This window comes from Lipotes vexillifer, unplaced genomic scaffold, assembly GCF_000442215.2.
Source record: "Lipotes vexillifer unplaced genomic scaffold, Lipotes_vexillifer_v1.1 scaffold1586, whole genome shotgun sequence".
NCBI lineage: Eukaryota > Metazoa > Chordata > Mammalia > Artiodactyla > Lipotidae > Lipotes > Lipotes vexillifer.
In genome coordinates this window covers 767,514-793,192 of record NW_006792103.1, presented here as the reverse complement: position 1 = coordinate 793,192, position 25,679 = coordinate 767,514, and the positions used below count along the sequence as shown (strand labels likewise).

The window sequence follows — 25,679 nt, the reverse complement described above, 5'->3', positions numbered from 1 at the left end:
CCTTTGACACCAGATTGGCTTATTTACTTAGGGTAGGATAACATTAAACCTGACTTGGAAATTCATGTTTTTTCATTCTTGAAACAGTTAACCTGGGTTGGTTTTTTGTTTTTGTTTTTTTCGGTACGCCGGCCTCTCACTGTTGTGGCCTCTCCGGTTACGGAACACAGGCTCCGGACGCGCAGGCTCAGTGGCCATGGCTCACGGGCCCAGCCGCTCCGCGGCATGTGGGATCTTCCCGGACCGGGGCACGAACGCGTGTCTCCTGCATCAGCAGGCAGACTCTCAACCACTGCGCCACCAGGGAAGCCCCCTGGGTTGGTTTTTATAATTATGCTTATACTTGGTGTCAAGGAAAGTTAAACTAAAGAACATAACAATCCATGACCATAACATTAATAATTACTAAAATGTGAATAATTTTAATGGTCTACAAACAACTTTCATATATTTTATATATTATTTTATTTTCCCCAACATCTGACAGCTATTACTTTTTAAATTTACAGATAATATGTATTAATACATAGCCATTTATTATTTTAGATGTATCCACATAAGGTAAATAATTTTCTTTTTCCACAGCTTTATTGAGTCTTAGATTTATTTTTACGCCATTTATTTTTCAGTAATATCTCAAACAAATGTCATCTGAAATTTCTGCCTCAATCAAGAAGTCTGTTCTTCCCAGACCCTTAAAGGTATTAATAACAATATCTCATTCTGATATACGTAACATTTCATTTATATCCAAGCTCAGAGAGAGTAGAACAGAATGCCTGCTGCTAGTGAAAAACCAATGAGTCCATTATTCTTCCACAAAAGGAGTTACTATTAAAGCAATTATACCATTATTATGATTAAATGTTTCTCCAAGCCCTCGGATTATAGACTTGTAAGATCCAGCTAGAATTAGGAAATATCATAAATAAACTTTGTAAACATCTTTAACTATTATGTGGCTTATTATGTAATTTTTTAGAGAATATTTATATCTTTTATTAGGACATAGGGTGGTGATATTATAGATATTAAGTAGCAGGCTAGCATCCCAAAAGTTGTAACGGAAATAAGACATGAGAACATAGGAGTAGGATCATGGTCCTGGGAATCTATAACAGGCAAAAATACAAGAAAAATTAATGGATTGAGGATATGAAGTGGTGTTCCCTTTCAAATATTAATACCTTAGAAAGTAATAAAGTACTCAAGATACTTGCATCTAAGAGAATCAGAGCTAAATAATAGCCTGAAAAACAACATATTATTGAAGAAACTAAAAGGGCCTGAGAATTGCCCTGATGGATCAAATTCAAGCACAGGGCAGATATAATTACGTTCTGTTGAAAATCTGGAAGAGGCCCACTACCCTTACTCCTTGTGTGAGAAGGTAGGGTAGGATCGGTTGGATTTGCATGAAGACCATTTGGGGTGGAGTCAACAGTCAAACATGGCAAGGAATGACAATTATGTCTTGCTCAGACTCTAGCAGTAGCATCTGAATAGGACTCCTTGTCTTTAACATCCTTTTCAAATTCATCTGAAGTATACCATTAGAGTATCTTCTAAAAGCACAGATTTGTAGATACTGGTGACTTAAAGAATATTCAAAGCTTATGATTTTAAAGAAGAACATTCTGGATTTTTAACTGAGTGATTTAAAGCCCTCCACAATCTGGTCCCAGACAACTTTTCCATTCTTACCTCTTAATATGTATCCCAATTTGTTAAATGTTTCTATTCTAAAGAACTACTAGCTGTTCCTTAAAACATAGCTTGTGCTCATATGCTTTTATAACTCTGCTTAAGCTCTCCCTCTGCCTGTTATGTCCTTCACGTCATGTCTTATTCTACAATGTATTCCCAGATTTCTTCAAGCCAAATGAATATTTCTCATTTTATTTTTCCTTTGCATGATTTACTTGTATTGTACTACTTAACACGGCCTACTTTGTACGAGCACTACTTTTTGTGCGTGTGTTTCCCTAATTCAATTATGAATTCTTAGACTGGAAGGATTATGCCTGCCTGCTTCCTCCTTTCCTCCCTCCCTCCTCTTTCTTTTTTCCATTTCTTCCTGCCTTTATCCCTTTCTTCCTTTATTCCTTCCTCATTCACTTAGTCCTCCATTTTATTATTATTTATTTGATTGTTTTTCTGGTAATTTTTCTTCTTTTAATGTTGCAGAACCAGAATCCAAACTTAAAGCTGATCAGCTTCAGAGATACCTGTGGTATGCAGTTCTGAGTAGCAGGAAAGAGAACATTACTAAATGTTCCCCGAGATAACAAAATACATTCAGATATTAAAATAAGAGGACTCATATAACCATCCTTTAAGAAAAAAAGCCCAGGAAAATTATTTGGCACTGAAACATACTTTTAGTTATTCACTTGTCACTGAGTCATTCAAAAAAATCACAGTATTTTAAAGCTGAAAGTGACTTCAGAGAGGATGTAATCTACCTTCCTCATTTTATGGATGAGAAAATTGAGAGAAATAAGTTAAATGAATTAACTAAGCTTATACAACTAACTTGTTAATATTAAAGTCATTCTATTTCTTTTCATCAAAATAAATTGTGAAGCATAAATTCATTTTTAATGGGATACTAGGCAGCATATTTAGAACCTAAGCCATTTCTTTTTCAAATATTCACATATAGTTTTCTTCTTTAAAATAAAGATTTTCTTCCTTTTCTGAAATTTGAAAACTATATAAAATGACATGTATAATCAGAATACAAAACCAGCATGGAAATAACACTACTATACTACTTATAACTATATGTGGATGAATTTTAAACAAGTAAGATATTTAAATAATAAAAAAATACAAACTAACCTGAATAAAAAGACATTTTATGTCATTTTGAAATAATATGACACCTTCATATTCCATCTAAAATTCTGATGATTTTTCTTTTTGGCAGAAAGTGAAAATGGGCTTGAGCAGTAACATGTTCTAACATGACTGACCCTGAAGACTGTTAGCCTTGAAGTGAGTATTCCTAGTCATGAAAATGACCTAAGAAGGGTCAATCATAAAATCATAGCCATTTTCTTTGTTAGTCAGAAAGCTATATTGAATGGTGGGTCTTGGTTCATCTATCAGAATTGAGTTCAACTGTAAAGTTTTTGTTACTCCTACCTCACTTGTTATAATAAATAATAAAAACAGCTACCATTACTGGGCTTTCCCATGTGCCAAGCTGAGTTCTGTACTCTTTTACATACAATATTTCTACCTCCTGAAATTATCACCAGCCAAAAGTTCCTTCTCTCATAAGAGATATATTCCAAGGTTAGCTATATTATTTCCAGTCTGGAGTATTATTTTATAATTTTCAAAATTGATGATGTAGAAATAATCAAAATTCCATGTTTAGAAAGATGTTAGTAAATTAATTTTGCTAATAAATAGTATCTGTAATCCTTCCAACTGAAGAAAAGTTACAGCTAGTTTTTGTGCTCATGAGCAAAGCTATTACATAATAAAATTGTAGATATGTTCAAATTATAATTAGCCAAGTTAAATTGAAATTATAGATGTGGAAGACTCCATGTTGCCCTCCTAGTTGACTGATTGCCTTAATTGATTAAAGGTTTTGACTTGTCTCAATTCAAACTTAGTTATCAATTATTTCATGTGAAGTATGAAGCAAAAACATTATACATATACGTTTATTCTATAAATCATAATTATTATGCCATAAGTTAATTATAAAATCTGTAGATTCAATCATTTGTGAGAATACATTGAGTAGAGAGCCTGACACTGATCAGAGATTACTGAATCAATAATGAGACAACACTAGATAAAGGAAATGAAATACAGAAGATCTAGTTCAAACCTAATTTTAAAGATTAAGCTACAAGATTAAATGATTTGCTTAATTAATGATGAGGCTGCCTAAAACCCAAGTGTTAATACATAATGATATTTTTCAATGTGGCCTCCAAACTACCATATATTTGGGTAGCACTTTATAGATAACACAGAATTTGTACACAGAAAACAGTTGGGTTGTGAAGAACTATTGGGCAATGTATCCAAAGTCTTATAAGTGGCAGAATCAAAATTAGAACCTAAGTCTTCCATTCTTTCTGAGTATTCTTTCTATTATGATTAACTCTAGACAGAAACCAATAATCATATGTCCATTAGAAAATTTGTTTTAGACTCTTGGGTAATAACCTACCCATACCCTCTCCAGAAGTTCATATCTTGTCCTTACTTGCCCCTGGAGAGACTACAAGATGAATAAACTATATCCCCATTCTCAAGAAGTGTGAAGTTTAATAAAAAGGTAAGAAACAAGCAAATAAGCATCACATAAGACAGAATATATGTATTTTAGGAAGTGATAATGTCATGGTTGGTTCAGAGGGTTTATATGTTTTCATATCTCTGTTGTCTTGAATATTCTTATATCTGTAATTTTGTATATGGCTATACTTAATCCTTTTAAATTACATGAAATTTGAGTTGGAAAGAATGTTTCTGCATTATTTATCACATTTTCTTCCTTCCTTATTCCTCTTATCCTCCTTGATTCTATAAAGCAAGATCTCTCACCCTTCGGTGACCCATATCATTCATTCCTTGTATCCCCCCAAAGGGCGCTCTAGTTGTCAGCAAACCAGCAACCCTGGAGGCTTGATGAAAGCAAAGGTGAATGCATAAATTTCTATTTTTGCTGGAGGTAAAAGAAAAATGTTTTCCTTACGTGTTCTTAGGAAATATATAGGAAGAAATTATGCTCTTGGCAATAGCAGCTATTGTCCATAGACTGACCCTTTTACCAGAGAGTAGCTAGATGCAATTTATTTAAAGATCTTTCTTTTGTTAGTTTTTAGCAACATTATATTTACTAAAAAGAGAGAAATTACAATTTCTTCCATAATTTTATAGTGTTCTACAACATGTAAGTTGCTGTCCCATTCATCTCAAATGACTTCTTCATAATTAAAAGTATCTTTTTTATATTTTCTGACCTGACGTGGTTTTCCTGTCCTGATATGTGATTATACAGTATGAGGTAGCAATTCACAAATATAATGTAAAGAAAGAAGATACATGCTTGAATGTCTGGCTAAGAAAAACATATTTAAATTTAAATGTGGTTTTATAACTATGAAAAATAATTTTTTAAATGAACTTGCGAACATAAAAATATTTCATCTCCTAGGATGTGAGAAGGTAGTTGGAGATATAGAGAAAGTAAACACAATTTTAAAAAATCAAAAAGTTTGAAACAAAATAGCTATAGTTAGTTTCCTAAAAATACATATTTACATTACAATCAAATATGCTTTCATAATGCATTAAGGTGATAAACTAAAAGACCATTAACTACTTTGTATAGATATGTTATAGCTGAACTGTATATACCCCAAATTCATATGTTGTAGTGCTAACTTATACTACCTCAGAATGTGACTGTTTCGGAGATAAGGCCTTTAAAGAAGTAATTAAAGTAAAATGAGGTCACACTGGTGGGCCTTAATCTAATATGACTGGTGTCCTTACAAGAAGAGGAAATTGGAACATAGACATACACAGACGGATGACCCTTTGAGGCCATAGCAAGAGGGTGGCCAACTCCAAGCCAAGGAGAGAGGTCTCAGAAGAAACCAAACCTGCCAACAATTGATCTTGGAATTCTAGCCTCCAGACTGTGAGCAAATTAATTTCTGTGTTTAAGCAACCTAACCTGTGACATTTTGTTATGACAGCCCTAGCAAATGTTAAGAAAAAAAGAAACCTAAAGTTAGAAACTTTTATATCCAAAGATTAGTCACAGATAAAACTATAAAATTTCTAAAGTTCTATTAAAATTATCTACTATTAAGTTTGTAACTGTGGGTCTGTTACATAAAGTGAGGTATGTTTGTACATGTGAGACAAGGAAGAAATAACTAGTTGTTGCTTCCATCAGCTAAAATATGGAGGAGAGGAATTCTCCTTTGGCTCAGAGCTTTAGGATATGTGTGTGCATATCATAGATTTAGCTAAATCATGTGTAAATTTAATTTTCTCTCTCTCTCTGTTTAAGTTAAATTTGAAGTACATTCCAGCTGGCTAAAGAGTAGAAATGGCAAGAATGATAATTTGTGGTAGATAAAAATTTGACTAACCTGATAAAAATGAGACAACCCAAAACACTTTTTAACTTTTTAGATTATCATTAGTTTTTATACTTTTCCTCCCTTTCCACTCACCTATCTTTTAGGATTACCTTAAAGATATACTAATCTGTATCTAGCAGATTGTTGCTGGCAACAGAAATAGACCTGGTAAGAGCAGGGTATCTGTTGAAAATAATTTCTCTTTTTCTATTTCTTCCCCATCATCATCATCATCATCATCACCATCACCATCCCACCATCATCATACAACAGTTCACATTTACTTATTCCTTATTATAGCCCAAACTCTGTTTGAGTTATACATAACATATAAATAGACTTAGTCTTGAAAAGAATCCTATGAGGTAGGTACTATTATTAGCACACTGTGCTAATTTTGCTAAAGAATGTGACGCTATCTTATTGCAGGGTTATACAGAAATGAACACAACAACAGAGAAAATTGACAAAGTAGAATAGACGTTTAGAGAAATGGCAGGTTTCAGTGAAGAAATCCAGGTGCAGCCATTGGCATTCTCCCTGGCATCTTCATCAGTAAGTGATTAGATTTCTTGACTAGTTTGGGATGGAAACTATGAGGAGGTGATCTTAATTCTGATTTTAAAAAAATGAAACCATTCTGCTGGATATCTGGCTAGACTAAGCCTAGCAGGAATTTTTTTGAAAATCTGAATCCTACTTCTGTTCATAAAACAGTTGAACTGCTTATTCCAAGAAAGGATGCTTCATTACTTCCCACAGGACTTCTTAACCTACTCCTTGAGGACCTTGCAGGGTAGAGATCGGGTTACTAAGATCACTCCTATTAGAATTCTCTTGCTCTATGTATCACATGATTCCATCTAACACTGGCACAATGGTGTCTGTTTCATGAGAATACCAGGTTCTCTGGGTAGCTTGAGAGTCAATGATGGAGCAGCTCTTCCTCCAGCAGGCATCAGGCCCAGCTCAACTGTACTATTATTGGGCTGTGTTATATGCTACCAGAAACTCAACTTTTCTGCTTATCCAAAAAGAAAATCTCCTAGCATTTTATATCAATCACTGCTATAAAATTATATCTTTCATTTCTTCATTTTCAATAAATTCATGTATTTCCACGTATCATCTTAGTGATTTGTATAAGGCCACCTAATGTACATTTTAAAATTCACTTTTTATAAATTTAGTTTTTTAGTTTTCAGATCCATTTATGTCACTGCTATTAAAGAGTATTTCTTTTTAAATACCCATACCCATAGCCATATGCCTACCTGTTAATCAGCTTTCCAAGAGCCAAGCTCATTGAATGTCAACCTTGATAGCATCATTTCTTAATTTCAGTAATTTAGCTTGTAATTCTCATCATATGTTATGTTCCAGGCTCTTTTTATTTTTTTATCTCCATATTCTTTGAAGATTCATAAATTCTTTCCCCCTAAATTTGATCTCTGCTGCTTCAGTCTCTTTATTTGAGAATAAAGGGAACATTCAATGATATTTGAGTTACACTAAAATCCTTTTCATCAGCTCAGTTGTTTCTTTACCATTTCTTTTCAACCTTGTCGTATTCAATTCTGGTGCCTATGGCACATTTGCTGTTATTATAAAAAAATAATAACAAATATCTGCACCATTTATTAAGCATTTTACTAAATGCTAAACCATGTATATACATTTATCTCATTTCCTCCTAATCATCGCCGTATGAAATAGATCTCAAAGCCCTTTTTAATAAAGAAACTGAGAGTAAGAGGTTAACCAACCAAAAGTCACCCAGGTGAAGTTTGCTTGTCTCCAGGCTGTGTTCTCATCTCCTACACTGTACTCAAGTACTGCTGCCATATTTTGGTGATATTAGAGTCTTAAAGTACTCCTGACTCACAAACACCAAACTTTTAAGCAGCCCATAGATGCCACTCCTCACTAGCCCCAACCTGTCTCCCCTCTTCCGGTCCCTACTGCTTGTGTTTTGAAACTCAATTTAAAACACTTAAGGCTGGCCTTAAATGTGTATTCTCAGTGTTGAGAAGAGAGTAAGCTCTAATTAAGGGAACAGCTTAGTTAACAATGGTGATCTACCTGCCAAAAATACTTTGCCTTTAAAAGTCTGAATTTTTTTAATATTGATACCGCCTACAGCTCCATCGTGTGAGGTTTATTTGTATTCACAGACCTTTTTTTAAAAACTATCTCTGTGTTGTGTAGTTCATATTATAATGTAAGTTACTTTAGTGGGATTGCTTTCTTCCTAATATGTCTCTTTGACATCAGTGAATGGATCCTTACAAGACAAGAAGCCTGGAAGGCAAGGTGACAAGTGCCCAGGATCAGGTATATACAAAGAATGGAGAAAAACTCTTTTTTTCCCTTTCTTTTGCTGTATTGTGCTCCACTCCCAGAACACTGACTCAGTCTATTAGATTGCAGGTTAAATGGATTAATATGAACTTCTGGTCCACATTTGAAAAGTTCTTCAAAATTTATGGGCTAGGGCTTCCCTGGTGGCGCAGTAGTTTAGAGTCTGCCTGCCGATGCAGGGGACACGGGTTCGTGCCCCGGTCTGGGAGGATCCCACGTACCGCGTGAGCCATGGCCGCTGGGCCTGCGCGTCCGGAGCCTGTGCCCCACGATGGGAGAGGCCACAACAGTGAGAGGCCCGCGTACCGCCAAAAAAAAAAAAAAAAAAAAAAAAATTTATGGGCTATCTTGCTTAATTCTAGATTGATAAATAAGAAAACAGAAGATTATAAGTGCTACAATAGGGGTAAAATATTTTTGTGATAATTTTGTGGGAACATTACCACCAAAAAGGAACATGTTTTTCTACAGAGAAATAAGCTTTGAGTTCCAAATAAACACGGTATCAATAAACTGTGTAGCTTCTCTGTTGAAATCTGATGAACTACCCTTTTAAAAAATATCCTCCAAGTTCATTTAAAAACATTAAATATGGCTAATTTAAAAAGCAAACATCATATACTTATATAAATATTATCAAATTCTCCATATTAATTTTCAGATATAACTACATTGTTTATCAATTATTGCTAATTATTATAATTATGTAACTTATAGAAGGGTAGTTGGTCTATGCTGAATTATAATTCACATTGTTAAATGTAATAAACAAATCATGTTTTTCTGAACCAATGAAGAGCAGAGAACATTGGTTTTAAGTTGATTCTTAAATTATGTTGAGAGTAGAACAGATGAATCACATGTAAACTGGGATAAAGACAATGCAATAGGTATGAAAGGGTGCATTGGCTACATAGTTAAATTCTGTTTTGAGGGGAAAAGCCCTGAGAAATCATCCACTGGTTAAATAGGAATCATGCCTGCATGTGGTTTTGATGCTTTTATTAAATATAGGCTGTCTGCTTACAAATTTCCTCATATACTTAAAATATGTTTAGAAAGACAGTAACTTAATAGGCATTGCTCTGCAGGTACTTTCAAAGTGAATTACTAAGGAGATATTTTATAAATTAGTAAGAATTGTTTACAACTGTCAGTGCAGAATGCTTGAAAAATTCAGGGAAGCAATGCCATTTAAAATGTGGAATGTGTAGTTAAAAAAAATTTTCGCTAACAATTATATTCCATGAAAGCTTTTAATAGCTTCACTAGAATTTCAGGAATATAGCTCATAAGTATAGCATATGCTCCACAGGCTTTGGATTTAATCTCAGTTATCTCAAAATTGAAAACCAGATTAGCTACAAATAATACTTTCCATGATTTAATGTGAACTTGGGTAGATTACTTAACCTTTCTATGGCTTAGTTCCCTTACCAATTAAATGATCTTTTCACGAATTAGAGTTAATGTATTAAAGTGCATAGCTCAACAGCAAGTATTTAATTGGCACTTGTTCTCAAACAAGGAAGAAAAGAATGGAAATATAAGGTGAATATCCCTAGTTAAAAAGAGAGGGGATGTAGCTGAAAATTTTTATCTAAAGAATTGTTAGTATGGAAATGAATAATAACTAAATCTGTACATGTGCTTGACTGAAAAGAATCCTCTGTAATTTTCTCTTTGATCCATGAGAGAGTTAGATCAAGGTAGGGATGATAGGCAGACAGATGACCCAGCAAAGATAGTTCCACATTAGGAAATTTGTAGTGGAACAAAAGAGTCGTGCTTTGGATCCTTTTCAAAAGTTGTACCTTAACGACTTGATTGCATTTTTGGTTAGGCTGAGCGCACAACTCCAGCAATAGTAAACAGAATTCTATGTACTTGACATTCAACAGATAGGATTTGTTAGATACTAGGAGAGGCCTTGTAAAGGAGTTAGATCACTTATTCTCAGAAGAAAGTGTTCATTTTTAAATGACATCATCCATCACTGGCTTCTGGCTAAAACCCTAAAAAGAGGAAGTCAACTCATTCAGTTACCTGGAAGTAAATTTTACATGCAGCCCACCTTAGAGCAGTGGTTCTCAAACTGTAGTCCACATCTCAATCACCTGGGAGGCTTTTTAAAACCAGGAACATCACCCCTAGAGTTTTGATTAAGTAGGTCTGGAGGGGGTCAGAGAATTGCATTTCCAAAAGTCCTTGGGTGATGTTGAGGTTATTGGTCTGGGTCTACACTTTGAAAATCACTGCCTTAGAGAATACCTAGGAAATTATTTGCTTAGTATAATAAGTCCTTTGCCAAGACTTAAATTTTTTCTAACCTAAAATAATTGGTGTCAAAGTTATAAAACTTTGAAGCCTCAGGCATTCTTTAGTATTCCTTTGGTCCATCCCCTTCTGTCAGGTATCCATAACAAGAATCATTGGCGTTGCTTCTAAGAAACTTGTTTTTATTGTATGAACAATGTAAATCATATGAATGACCCAGTTTCCTTTTCTGCCTTTGCTGCTTGTGAGGAAGCTCACAGTCAAAATATAAGCCCCACATGTAGCAGGTGTATAGGATCTCACACTATGCATTTTGTTCACAAGCTTTACTTCTGGCGTTACCTTGTTTTTTATTGACCTCATTTTCCCTTGATACTCATTTCTTCATTGATGATATTATTGAGAGTATTTTATGTATTTTTAAGAATCATCTACATTCCTTCCTGAAGTATAGTGGGATATAAACAAACAAAACAAATATGTGTTATCTTATGTTTATGGAAGCTTTAATATCCTATTTTATCAGGACTTCATGCCTTGGTCTTTGGATTATATAATATGAATAAATGAGAGATTAGAGCATAGCAGATGCCACAAAAGATCAGGTCTTTCTTCCTATTTAGCCCTAGGCAGAAATATTTTTAAAAGTACCTGGAAAGTCACAGATATTTCTGATACCAAGCTCAAAAGTTTAGAGATGTATCTGAAATATACTATCACTGCAAATCTGTTTTCTGTGAAATTCACTGAACCTACTTGAAGTTATTCATATTTTCATTTTAGAATAAAATTTCTAGAAGTTAAAACCTGCTAAGTAAAGGCAAGGCTATTTTTTGTTTGTCTTAAGTGTACCTTTCTCTTGGCATTAGGCCTGTGCCATTTCCAGGACAGCAGAACAATCCTGTATTCACCATATCAGTCAATATTCATGTGCTCTGGGGAAGAGATTGGTGGCTTGGAAGCTGATGCTGAGGTAAGAATATCTGCCTCCTCTAGGTTGTATAATGGAGAAACTGAAACCTATGCTACCTACCACATACGCACATCCAGCATAGCCAGTTGTGCTTTACTTCATAAGTCTTATCTTTACTGAAGAATGGGCTATAATTGAGAGAAACTGAAGGTAAGGATAAAATAAACCTAACTGTATAAAAATCCAAATTGCTTTTCTCTAATACACAGATAACAGACCACAAATATTACATGACTGCAATGATTAGACCACATAATAATGAAATGTTAGGAATAAGTTTTGCTCTTTTCATTCTTTTGTTAAATCTTAAATAGGTACCTCAGAGCAAAGTCTTTGAATGAATAATATGATGAGCCTAAAAATGTTTTGAAAATATAAAGGCAATGAAGGGCAAGAGCAATGAAATAATACTTTTTTTTCCTACATTGGTAGACTTCACACCTCAATTTATTACCAAAAAGTGGTTCAAAAAGATTCTCACTTAAAAACTTTTTGAATTCTTTATAACACCTCATGAGTATGTATTTTGTTCCAATAACTTATTAATAAATCAGACTGAATTAAAATTCTATAAAGTAAAAAAATTCTATATGTAGGAAAACCATAAGATGATAATAGAGGTTCTTCCTAAACATTTTTGAGGGTGTTAGGGCCTTTATAGGTTTTATAAAATGAAAAATTCTAAAAGCTTTGTTCTTCAGATAATTTATGAGTTTCATTTCCTTAATCTCCTATATTATATAATGATTTTTCTAAATATTAAGACAAGTCTATACCTAAAAGTTGGTATACAAACACATCATAAATTTTAGCATTTAATAATATCATGGGGCCATTGCATTATATGTTTGTGTCTGACTAATCTGCATTCAGCAGTTTGAGAATGTAACAGTTTCATATGATTAACTGATTATTTTACAACTTTTAAAAAGAAAAATGTCTTGCCTTTGATTGGTAATCTTGTTCCAGTCTGGGATCTGATCCGGCTACCTGTTTGTATTTGTTAATTTTCATTTGGCGATTTCTCTCCTCTATATCCATAGCACCTATCGAGTAGAAAAAAACCCATAAAATTAATGTTCAGTTCTTATTTCTGAGCCCGACTTACAGGATGTATAAAAGAAGAAATGCTAGGCTGATATATTACTTTAATTCAAGGTAGTATGTACAAATTAAATGTCATTTTTTAGATTTATTTAAGTATGCAATTTGGTGAATAAAAGCATGATTATTAAATATGTAAAATAATTTAAATCTGAATAAAATGTAAACAAATGTAAATAGAAGACAACAAATCTTCATTAGATAGAAAACACCTTCTGGTACATATATGTCCAGGAGAATATATTTGACAGCACATAAATATGACAATAGTAATATTATAAGAATTTTGGCTTGTAACGAATTCACCAAGGTTCGAATTATTTACTGGAAAGAGGTTGTAAGTCTCATTGGTTTCAAATACAATTTTACAGTTGCATTTAGAATTATCATAAAATCGTCCCATGTATTAAAGCAGGTTGCTCCAACATACGTGTGGATGCAGTTATCAAGATCTTTTGAACTTGAATTTTCTAGAACTTGGATCAAGAAAGAGGCACTTGGAATAATACTCCTGAAAACATACCATGCCTATAAAGGCACAAAGTATTACTGAAATCATTTTAGGGGAAAAAAAGAATGTAAGGAGGTGAGAAACTGAGATAGTAAGCCTATTATAAGACGAGATTAATGCTGTCTATAACAGGTGCTTCCTCAAAACACATCAACTATAGATATCAAGAGGGTCTTTAAGAACTTTGGTTAGAATAAGAACTAAATTCAGTAAGAAAACCTTAGCAAACATGAAAAAGTGCTTTAAAAATATATTTATGATTTTTATTAGAGATTTTATAGAGAAATTCCATTTCTCATTAATAGGCATAATGGAAAAACAAAACCTCAATTGTATGCTACAAACCTACAGACTGGGAAAAATAATCATAGCTTAGTAGGTTCAGTGGGTTTCTACAATAAAATGTCGTCATGTAAATCCACAAACACTGGGTCTAGGTAAGAATGTAAACATACACACACATACCCCTGGCTTAAGATCATAACTTTAAAACTGCAGTAAAGACATATAGACAAAAGTGTGCCCATTAAAAAATAGGTATTTTAATACTCATCCTGAGAAAAACCTCACTGTATATTTGATAACTGCTAGTAAAAACATTTTAAGTAAAATTTGATGATTAAAATAAGATACAAAGGGAAGAAAAAGTTTCAAAAAGGATTAAGAAAATCTTGACTAAAAGAATGTATAAAGAGTTTAGATTATATGACATCTAAGTAAAAGAGCAAATTTAAATCAACTAAACAGTTTGAGTCAAATTTTAATAATGATTTGATTAATTGATTCTGTGCCAAATTATAAAATGGGGAATAGAAATATAATGTTAATATCAGTTGAATGATACACAAAATCAAGTGAGTGCTTCCATGATATAAGTGTGAAATACAGTCAAGTATAAATGTCTATTACTCTATTAAAATACAATACTGGAATTGTTTGTACCTCAAGAGATATTCTCAGATAAATATGTTTATTTTCTCCAAGGGCAAGGGAACAAAAAAGCCATCCCAGCTTCAAAAAATTATGTATGCTGAAAAAAATATTAGCTAAATTAAGTGTTTGGGAAGTTTCTTTTAAAAAGTTTAATTTTGATATTATAGTAGCAAAACAGTATTTTAAATATAAATAGCACCAATAGACAAAGTTTAAACACATTTTACATATACATAAATACATATACATATAGACATATACACATACATACGTACATACATATATACATTTTCTAATGTTGAGACTAGTTCCTGGACATTGACCTCCTATGACACTACATTAAATTCTCCCTGATTATTAGATAATAAAGTGCAATATTCAAATTGTCTAAAACTCTTTTTGGTATAAGGTAAATTATTAATCAAGTAAACTAAGAAAATATGATATCTTATTTCATTAATATCTTAATATGATTTCTTATTTCATTAATATCTTAATAACATAAGCCATTTAAGAGGCTTACTTGTTTTTAAACCAATAAACTAATTGTGGTTATTTTGAACCTGAAAAAGACTACTTAATGTGTCCAAAAAGTTAAAAAGTCATATTTATTGTGTTGGTATGGCAATCAAGTAAGAAAAAAAAAAAAGTTAAGTTATAGGTAGATTTTGTAATCAGAGATGCAATTGAAAATGTCCATATTAACCAACAGTAAGACAGTGGTTGCTTAGGTTTCTACATTTACACTACGAAGATCATTAGTACAACCTTCAGTGATTTCTGTAGTGCACTTCAAGCAATAGTTTTAAGTTTGCTTTTCCAAACACACACACACACACACACACACACACACACACTCTTGGGGTCCCAAAGCAGCTTCACACACCACACTTCTTTGAAATAGGGACATAGGTCTGGCAATAATGCAATTCATAGTGAAGCTAAACAGTGATAAGAATATTGTAGGACTGCTGACTCAGTGACCCCATCTTGTGATCTTAAGCAAAATGCTCAAATCTGGGGATCTTAAGAGGGAAAAATCTCAAGTCCAACGGCAAAGCTCAAAGAAAGAACACCAAAATTCAGAAAACAAATTAGAGAATCTATGATTACAACATCAGGGAAGTTTAAGACTATTAATCTTATCTAAATCCAGAAACTACATTGGTTAGTATCCCCAATTTTTGTGGCTAATTTAATGATTTTTCTCTTTTCTCCACCCTATCCTTTTCTTCTATCGATATATAAATATTTGGCTTCAGGTTTAAAAAAGTCTTCCTTTAATTGAGATTAAAAAGTTTCATTTCACTAAGTGGCTATCTGTTTCATGAGGGTTTCTGATGAAAATAATCACATCTGTAATTCCTTTTTTCTTTGATTATTATATGTCTTCAAAAAACTTAAGATGTGCCTTTAAATAATCTGAGATTAGAAAACAAATTACATTGTTCAAAATTTTACAAAATAATACAGCAAGAATTTGTGGAGTGATCATTAAAAATTTACATTTTATAATTGGATTTCTTCTAAATTTTATCCTTGTAAAGGTACATGTTAAATTTGCTTTCCAGTTAAATTTAAGAATTAAAGACATTTGTGCAATGTCTTAATCAAATTTTTATTAATAGTGAGAGATTTCCAACAAAAACTATTCCTTGTTGAAACTATCTAAATAATTGATGACAATGTAAATAAAATGTATTTGCACAAAATACATACAGAGGTATCATAAATGTAGTCTGAACATAAATCAAAATATTATGAGGCCTTTTTCTGATTGAAGCTAAAGAAGTATATTACTTACCTATTAGAAATCTATTTATAAAATTGACTATATTTTGCCAAATCATCAAAGAAAGGAAAAAAAATATTTTTGATAACTATCCTATTGAATCCTAGTTTACAAACTTTTCTTCTAAAAAAATACAAACAATGTGGAAGAGGCACAACAAAACAAAAGATGATTATGGACAATAATGATGACAGTGACAGAAATAACACATTCCAAATGGACAAAGTTTAAAAGGCCAAATTCATGTACTCTTTAAATGCTACAGTCACCAGTTAGGCATGTACCAAATTAAGTATAATAAAAAAAGGTATAATTAGTGTGTGCAGCTGTTTTCTCACTTTGAAGTAACAATTACACAAGAAAAAGCATAGCTATTTGTGTGTTTATTTTCTAGATTCAGTAGGATAGAGTATAAAACAGTTTACTGATGTCTTTCAAAAGTCAAAGGAATAGGAATAGAAATTGTTAAAATGCATCGAGATAAGAATATGTAATACTTTGTTATAATATTATTTTCAAAGGCAGTATAATTTGAAAAGAAGATACTGTCTTTGGTTTTATTTTACCTGCTCTTTCAAGAGTCTAATAACTGCAAAAACACTTTTCAGAGTGACAGTAATAAACTAGCTGTTGATAAAAAAATTAATGGTCATTTATATGAAAGTTTTCCAAAGTAACTGATGTACAAATATTAAAAGAAAATTATTTAAAAATAAAACATATTTGGTACTGTGTATTAAAAGGCTTTACAATGGTCATATTTTTGACCCTGAAATTTCACTTCCCAGGATCTTTCCTAAAGAAATAAATCAATGTGCAAAGATGTACATACATATTCATTACATCATTGTTTGATAATTGCAAAGGCCAGGGAAAAGAAACTCCAAATGTCCAAAATAGGGGATTAGTTAACTGCATTTATGGTGTATCTACAGAATATTATACACTCACAAAAAATGATGAGAACAGTGTGCATGTGCATTCACATATATAAATTATATAAAATAAAGACACTGCAATTAGTAATTATAAAACACTAAATGGTGGATATGGTACTATAGTTTGTAGTTTAAAAAACCATATATATTCATAAAAACATATATGCACAAAATTGACAAAAAAGACAAAGACATGGAGCGAAAAAGATTTAAGATTTACACACCAGAGTAGTTATCAGTTATCACTGGTTATTATAAGTTAGTATAAGTGCTTTTGGTTTTTTATTTGGGTTAATATATAGTTTATAAAGTATCCACAATGATTATACATTATACAGAAAAAATATTTTAAAAACACACAAAATATAATGTTTATGTGAACAAGGACAAATTATCCAGTTCGAAAACCTTATATTTTTGTCATGATTTGATAGAATGCTTTGGAAATAAACTTTAAATAATTTTTAAGATGCAAATATGCAATCATTCATTATTTAATTTATCTTAGGGACAAATATTTGTTAAATAAAAGCTGTAGGTATATTGATTAAAAGTGGTACAAAATAAAAAATACTGCCAAATGCAATAAAGTGCAGATCTTTCCAATTTTTATGAATGTTAATACAAAAAATGATCTGACATGTTTTTAAATTTTCCATATTAGTTTTTTCAAGTGTAGGACTTAAGAAACTATGCAACAAAAATTAAAGAAGTTACTTTAAAATGATTTCTTCACAATCACTTGCCTGTAATGAATTTTCTCATATTTTTAGACAAAAACTTTATCATATACTAGAACCACATAAAAAGTACACTTTTGTTAGCTAAATTATTTGTTAAAAGAGATGTATTGCAGGGAATAACAAATATTGGAACACATTAAATTGAGAAAAAGTATGGAAATAAATATTGTGAAAAAATTTAAAATTATGCACCAGATTATTTTGTATTACTACTAGGGCAAATAGAAGCATTTTCTTTTAAAGTGTAAATAAACTTAGTCTTAACTGTGCAACTAAGATACACGAATTTTGAGGAATAATTATTTCAAAATCAATCAATTTTTTTTTTATTTTTTTTTTAACATCTTTATTGGGGTATAATTGCTTTACAATGGTGTGTTAGTTTCTGCTTTATAACAGAGTGAGTCAGTTATACATATATATATGTTCCCATATCTCTTCCCTCTTTGTCTCCCTCCCTCCCACCCCTCCAGACAGCCACAAAGAACCGAGCCGGTTTCCCTGTGCCATGCGGCTGCTTCCCACTGGCTATCTACCTTACGTTTGTTAGTATATATATGTCCATGTCTCTCTCTCGCCCTAACACACCTCACCCTTCCCCCTCCCCATATCCTCAAGTCTGTTCTCCAGTAGGTCTCTGTCTTTATTCCTGTTTTACCCCTAGGTTCTTCATAACATTTTTTTTTCTTAAATTCCATATATATGTGTTAGCATACGGTATTTGTCCTTCTCTTTCTGACTTACTTCACTCCGTATGACAGACTCTAGATCTATCCACCTCATTACAAATAGCTCAATTTCGTTTCTTTTTATGGCTGAGTAATATTCCATTGTATATATGTGCCACATCTTCTTTATCCATTCATCCGACGGCGGGCACTTAGGTTGTTTCCATCTCCGGGCTATTGTAAATAGAGCTGCAATGAACATTTTGGTACATGACTCTTTCTGAATTCTGGTTTCCTCAGGGTATATACCTAGTAGTGGGATTGCTGGGTCATATGGTAGTTCTATTTGTAGTTTTTTAAGGAACCTCCATACTGTTCTCCATAGTGGCTGAACCAATTCACATTCCCACCAGCAGTGCAAGAGTGTTCCCTTTTCTCCACACCCTCTCCAGCATTTATTGTTTCTAGATTTTTTGATGATGGCCATTCTGACTGGTGTGAGATGATATCTCATTGTAGTTTTGATTTGCATTTCTCTAATGATTAATGATGTTGAGCATTCTTTCATGTGTTTGTTGGCAGTCTGTATATCTTCTTTGGAGAAATGTCTATTTAGGTCTTCTGCCCATTTTTGGATTGGGTTGTTTATTTTTTTGTTATTGAGCTGCATGAGCTGCCTGTAAATTTTAGAGATTAATCCTTTGTCAGTTGATTCATTTGCAAATATTTTCTCCCATTCTGAGGGCTGTCTTTTGGTCTTGTTTATGGTTTCCTTTGCTGTGCAAAAGCTTTGAAGTTTCATTAGGTCCCATTTGTTTATTTTTGTTTTTATCTCCATTACTCTAGGAGATGGGTCAAGAAGGATCTTGCTGTGATTTATGTCATAGAGTGTTCTGCCTATGTTTTCCTCTAAGAGTTTGATAGTTTCTGGCCTTACATTTAGGTCTTTAATCCATTTTGAGCTTATTTTTGTGTATGGTGTTAGGGAGTGATCTAATCTCATACTTTTACATGTACCTGTCCAATTTTCCCAGCACCACTTATTGAAGAGGCTGTCCTTTCTCCACTGTATATTCCTGCCACCTTTATCAAAGATAAGGTGACCATATGTGCATGGGTTTATCTCTGGGCTTTCTATCCTATTCCATTGATCTATCTTTCTGTTTTTGTGCCAGTACCATACTGTCTTGATTACTGTAGCTTTGTAGTATAGTCTGAAGTCAGGCAGCCTGATTCCTCCAGCTCCATTTTTTGTTCTCAAGATTGCTTTGGCTATTCGGGGTCTTTTGTGTTTCCATACAAATTGTGAAATTTTTTGTTCTAGTTCTGTGAAAAATGCCAGTGGTAGTTTGATAGGGATTGCATTGAATCTATAGATTGCTTTGGGAAGTAGAGTCATTTTCACAATGTTGATTCTTCCAATCCAAGAACATGGTATATCTCTCCATCTGTTTGTATCATCTTTAATTTCTTTCATCAGTGTCTTATAATTTTCTGCATACAGGTCTTTTGTCTCCTTAGGTAGGTTTATTCCTAGATATTTTATTCTTTTTGTTGCAATGGTAAATGGGAGTGTTTTCTTGATTTCACTTTCAGATTTTTCATCATTAGTATATAGGAATGCCAGAGATTTCTGTGCATTAATTTTGTATCCTGCTACTTTACCAAATTCATTGATTAGCTCTAGTAGTTTTCTGGTAGCATCTTTAGGATTCTCTATGTATAGTATCATGTCATCTGCAAAATCAATCAATTTTGAGGATTTTTCTACTGCTGTCACTAGGAAATAACACATTTGGAATGAAAGAAAATATAATTTATTTTTCTTATAATGTGTTTACTTATTTGCTCCTAGGAATGCAGGAAAACTGAACTTCATAGTTGCCTAAGTAAAATGTGGAATTAAATGAAACGTAAGAGTTCTAGAAACTTATAAACTGTGTTCTACTGTGAGGTTCATAGTTATGGGCTATAGTCTTTTGAATTATGTTCTAAACCTTTATGATCTGTTTTAGATACTTAGGCTACCTGTGTATCTGTTTCTCTATTAACTCTCTGCCATATTCATTAAATAATACTTCAAAGGAGATGTTATAGATAAATTTCAGACTCCTTTCACTATAGTCAAAAGAAACTAATATGCAAACTACTTTAGGACATAAGTTATAAGGAGTGATCTAGTGATCTCAGGAAACAGGGTATGTCTACTTTTGACATCTACATTCAGCGAACAGACTTACTGAGATTTTATTATTCAGAGGACTTGGATTTTAGCACCATTTTAGGTTTCAACATGTAAAATCAGGATGTACTTCGGATCACGGTGGAAGATCAGGGTTTTGTCCATGGAGAGTGCAGAGGAGGTAATCATCACAGAGTTGATAGGGCTTTGGAATTGCCCAGATTTAGGGTAATGAGCATATTTATGATACACAGGATTGAAGAAAATCTTAAAAACAGCACTGGTTTAGAAGGTGAGAGTCAAGACTTGGGCTCGAGTCTTAATTTCATGAGCCCTATAACTGCAAGCACTTCATTTCACCCTTCTGAGCATAAAGTTCATCATCTGTAAAATGAATAATTTTGGACCAGATACTCATTATGATTCCTTCTGCTCTACAACTCTCTGGTTAGTGAATTCTGAAGGCAAATGATGTTTGTTTGTTCTTTTATATTGTAATACCTACTTCATCAATATAGATAATGTAAAGTGTACTAGAAATTCTTGCTCTATTTGCCTGGTATTGCATTCATTAAAATTTCCTTTATAGAATGTGTGGATGCATGTGTGTGTGTGTGTGTGTGTGTGTGTGTGTGTGTGTGTGTGTGTGTGTACAGAGGCAGGGAGAGGAATGGGATGAAGGAAGGGAGGGAAGGAGAAAGGCAAACAAAGAGGAAGAGAGGGAAAGAGAAAATTGAAAAGCTCATTAAACCAGGAACTTTGCCCAAGAAAAAAATCATAAAGGTGATCTAATCTAGAAGCATCTTTTAGACTAGCTAAAGTGTAACTGTTTCACCTTCATATTGATACATTTGTTGCAGGGTGTACAGTGACATCTTTAGGAGAAAATGTTTAGCAACCCTTCTAATAACTTAATTTTAAACTTGTTAGTCACAATTCCTATATCTTTAAAATAACCTTCAGTTCAGAGGATAAACTGAATCTTAAAATGAAAGGCCTTAAAGAAGGAATGCAATGATTATCATTAAAATTGCTTCTAAGAAAAAATGCAATAACCATTGATAAAAGATAAAAACATGAGTCAGATTCATCAGGTTAATAAACTATTTCTCATATGTGTTCAGCACTTTGGAATGTTCTGACTTTTCCCTGATAGCTAAAATCTACATTAAGGAAGAGATAACCCACAGAGTAGCACATATTATTACCATGAGTATGACTTGTCTCCTACTGTGTTTTGGTATGACACAATTATCACAGACCACTGTGTCCCACATCTGGGGCCTAATTAACATATCCTTAAGATATATTTCAACTACATCCACTCTTTACACACATCAAAAGATTGCACAGAAGATATGCAAGGAGCATAATAAAGAAATTTAAATGCATCTTTACATTTGTTTGTTTAGAAACAAATAGAAATTTAAATATACTTAGAAATATTGACAGTTAATTTAAAAATCATGAAAAAATAAAAATATCCATCATATAAAAACTGGGATAAGACCTATGCTGGAAAAGAGACCCATATAATTTTTCTTATGTATATTAGTGTGGTAATTAATAATAAATCTATATATACCCTTGAATAAAGTATTTAGATATATGGCTTTCAAGTAGTACTTGTGCTTGGACATCAAGCTGTATTTCTTTCTCCAAGGACGCTAATATTGATTACTATTGGTCAATGGTACAAGAATCAGTATACGGAGCAACTAATGTCACACAGTATACAACTCCCTCAGAATTCAAAGAAATGCATCCTAAATATTTCATGAATAGGGACATGTTACAAAACATTCCTGTTCAATACTGAGAAGAAAGAGGAATAAAATTTAGATGAGATCACTCAGAGAAAGAAGGATGAGGATTAGATGAAGAGGCATCGGGAGAGACTAACCTAAGTTAGAGACTGAAATGAATTTCACTCAACTTTCCAAATACCCACATGGTAATATCAGTTGCACTGAGGATCCTTAAATAAAACTGCAAATTGGGTCGAGTGGTCTCCACTGACATTAGTGTTCCCTTTCTGAATTCCTCTCTTCCTGCTCTCCTCTTCCTAGACCTCTAGTATTGTTCTTTCATGTTGTTCGCCGTAAAATGTCCCCTCTTGCATTCTCCACCTTGTCACAGATAAAGTGCCCATTTCCTGAGGTTAAGGGCATGGATTCTGGCACCAAATCTGATTCCTTCAGTTTAAATTCCAGCTTTAAATGACTGGAGTAACTTATTTAACTGATCCGTATCTGAATTTTTCAATTTATAAACTAGAATTAAAAATAGTATTTACAAAGGGTGGGAAACTCAGTTATGGATTAAAATAATTTATACTACAGTGACTTAAAATTATCCAAAATGTTGACAGCATTTCTGAAATCTGTGATTGAGGAAATGCAAAGTTCAAGTTGGTTTTGATCACTGAGTCCTAGTTTTGCAACTACTCCAAGCCCAAACCCTCCCAATCCCCTTGTTTGAGCTAGTTCTTACACTGGTCTCCCAAGAGTAAAATCTATAGTATGTGGAATTAACTTCCAAGTCATCAATTATTCATCACCATTCCAAGTTTGGTAAGTGGGGCCCACCGTATCTAGTATAAAGACAATGGATTTTTACATGATGTGAGCATTTGTGCCTGTATAAGTGAGCCTTATATATTTGTGCTATAAAGTTAGAATACCCAAATGTAGAGAGCCTCTTACTGTATCTCCAATACTGAGTCAAGTGCAATATGTTATCTGGTTACTGCTGGTTCCCTCTTATTTCATGGTGACTTTACTCAAAGAAAAACTTTATCACTGAGTACTGTAGTTAAGTCTGATATTATGAAACTTATGTATCAAGGGTCCCCCCAAATGTCATATTTGCCAAACCCAGTGATCATTCCTCAGAACCATTCTACTGGCCCTCACTGCAGCATTGGATATAATTACTACACTGTCCTTGACATTCTCTCCTTCAACTGTTTGGCCATGCACTTTAATGCCATTCCTTTAGTTCACTCTTTACCAGACATTGTGTTGGCTCATCTTTCTCAGTCCATCTTTCAAATACATATATTTCCTAAAGTTTTATTCTATCCCTGAGTGATTCTGTCTAAATCCACAGCTTCAACTGTCACTTCAATGATGAGGTTTCCTACCTTCACCTTTCCTGTAACCCTAAGATTCACATTTCTGGTTATCTCCTAAATGCACCTAAAATCCCCATCAGCACCTAAAACTCAGTTTGTCCCAAACAAGTTAAAGTTACTTCTCATGTCTGCTCTTCCTTTAGTTATCAGTAAATGTCTAAAATATCCAGAATCTATTTCTTTGTTAAGTGCCTTGCTTGTTCTTGATCTTTCTTGGTTAACTGACCACTGCTTTAGACTCAAAGCTTTAGTCCTTTCTTGGTTTCCCAGCTCATCCGCTGTACTCATCTCTTCTCTCTGAAGCTGTAGGTCAACCCTATCCATTACCATGCTCTGTTTTGGGGTGGCACTTGGCTCTTAATTGCTTGAGTTGTGTTAGATTCAGTAAGTTTTTCTATTAGCATATATTTAGTACTGTTTGAGTAATATATTAAAATTCATTTTAACTTTGTATATTTTCAATAATTTTTAAAATCATATTTATTACGGCATAATTTACAAAAATTAATATTCACACTACTTAGGTACAAAGGTCTATGACATTTGATAAATATATATAGTCATGCAGCCTTGCTGCAAGCTACAGAGTATTTCTGTCACCCTAAAGTGTTCCCTGGTGTAGCTTTGCTGTCAGTCCTCTCTCTGCCAGCTCAGATAACCACTGATCAGATTTTGATCTAGCTTTTAATTTTTCTTCAATAATGTTTTTACACTAAAATTTTATTTGATCAAGGCATAGCAAATGAAATGTAACAACGCTTTTAAAAATACACAGTTAAAATCTTGCATTCTAGAACTTAATACTAATGTTCTGGCACAATTAAGTTCTTAACAATGATAGTAGTACTCTGTACATGCCAGGAATTGTGCTAAGAGCTTTGCATGCGTTATAATTATGTTACTCAATCAGCACAGCTGTTTGTGGTAGGACTTATTATTTTTTCAATTTTACTCATTAGAAAATTTGTAAGGTGGCTTACATTGGTCTGTTCTCCAAAACTTACAATCTGAAATATTTAGTCATGAAATGACTCTCTCTCTCTCTCAACACACCACTCTCAACTCTTGTTTAATTCTTTTTTCTTCCCAATGTTCTCCCTTTTAAAACTTCCCTTTTTCGTTTCTAGCTGTACCTCCTCTTTGGCTAATTTTCTTTTTTGGTAATGCTTCTTCAACTTATTTCCCTATGAGCCCAATCTTAACCTGTGATATAGTCATTTTTAATCTGTAATCTTCCTTTTAGAGATTCCTTCTGATTCTCATCCCTTACTTTGAATTGGTCAATCAGCTTCCTTCACACTCTGCATGACCTTATAATCTATGACTAGGTTCTTCCCATCAGTTGCATCATGTAATTAATTAATGCAATACTTCTATTTATTGTCTTTCATTTTCCATTAAGCTTTGCCTTTCCCATTATTAGTTCCCTTCCTCATCCCTACCCTCACATCCCACACCCCATCGCCTCAAGCCTTCAAGCAGGCTGATAAAAGAAACCACCATCTGTCAAGTCACATCTTTCTCTTCAGCTAAATTATAACCTAATTTACATTCTGTTGGCAATTATCTCCAATATATTCATGCCAACTTACCCTTTTTTATATTAAACCTATTTACTGCTCATGCCAACCCATTTGTATTACAATATTTTTATAGATATTAAAATATAGACCTTTAAACAAGCAAAGAGGAAGAAAGTGATCTGAAAACAATCATGATGTGCTTTTACCATGATTTATGAATATTCAGCAAGTATTGTGTATATGTTAATACTTATTAAATAACTTGCTTACTAACTTGGCTTAACAATATGTACACTTTCCTTTCAACTGAAATAATTTAAAAAATATATTTTAACCATAACTACCATCCAGAGCTATACTTTTTTTTGCGGTACGCGGGCCTCTCACTGTTGTGGCCCTCCCGTTGC

The 25,679-nt window shown here is 33.1% G+C and overlaps 1 protein-coding gene across 5 annotated transcripts in view; it reads right to left on the bottom strand.

Annotated features, from left to right (window-relative positions):
- The window catches only part of RIMS2 (regulating synaptic membrane exocytosis 2), a 583,562-nt gene that overhangs the window by 143,748 nt on the left and 414,135 nt on the right, over window positions 1-25,679 (bottom strand). For 2 of the 5 annotated variants that reach the window (XM_007465315.1, XM_007465317.1), the window contains one exon: window positions 12,688-12,788. The exons of the other annotated variants lie outside the window; for them this stretch is intronic. In XM_007465315.1, coding sequence (XP_007465377.1) covers window positions 12,688-12,788 — 101 coding nt within the window. The remainder of the gene's footprint in view (window positions 1-12,687; window positions 12,789-25,679) is intronic. 5 annotated transcript variants of the gene reach the window in all.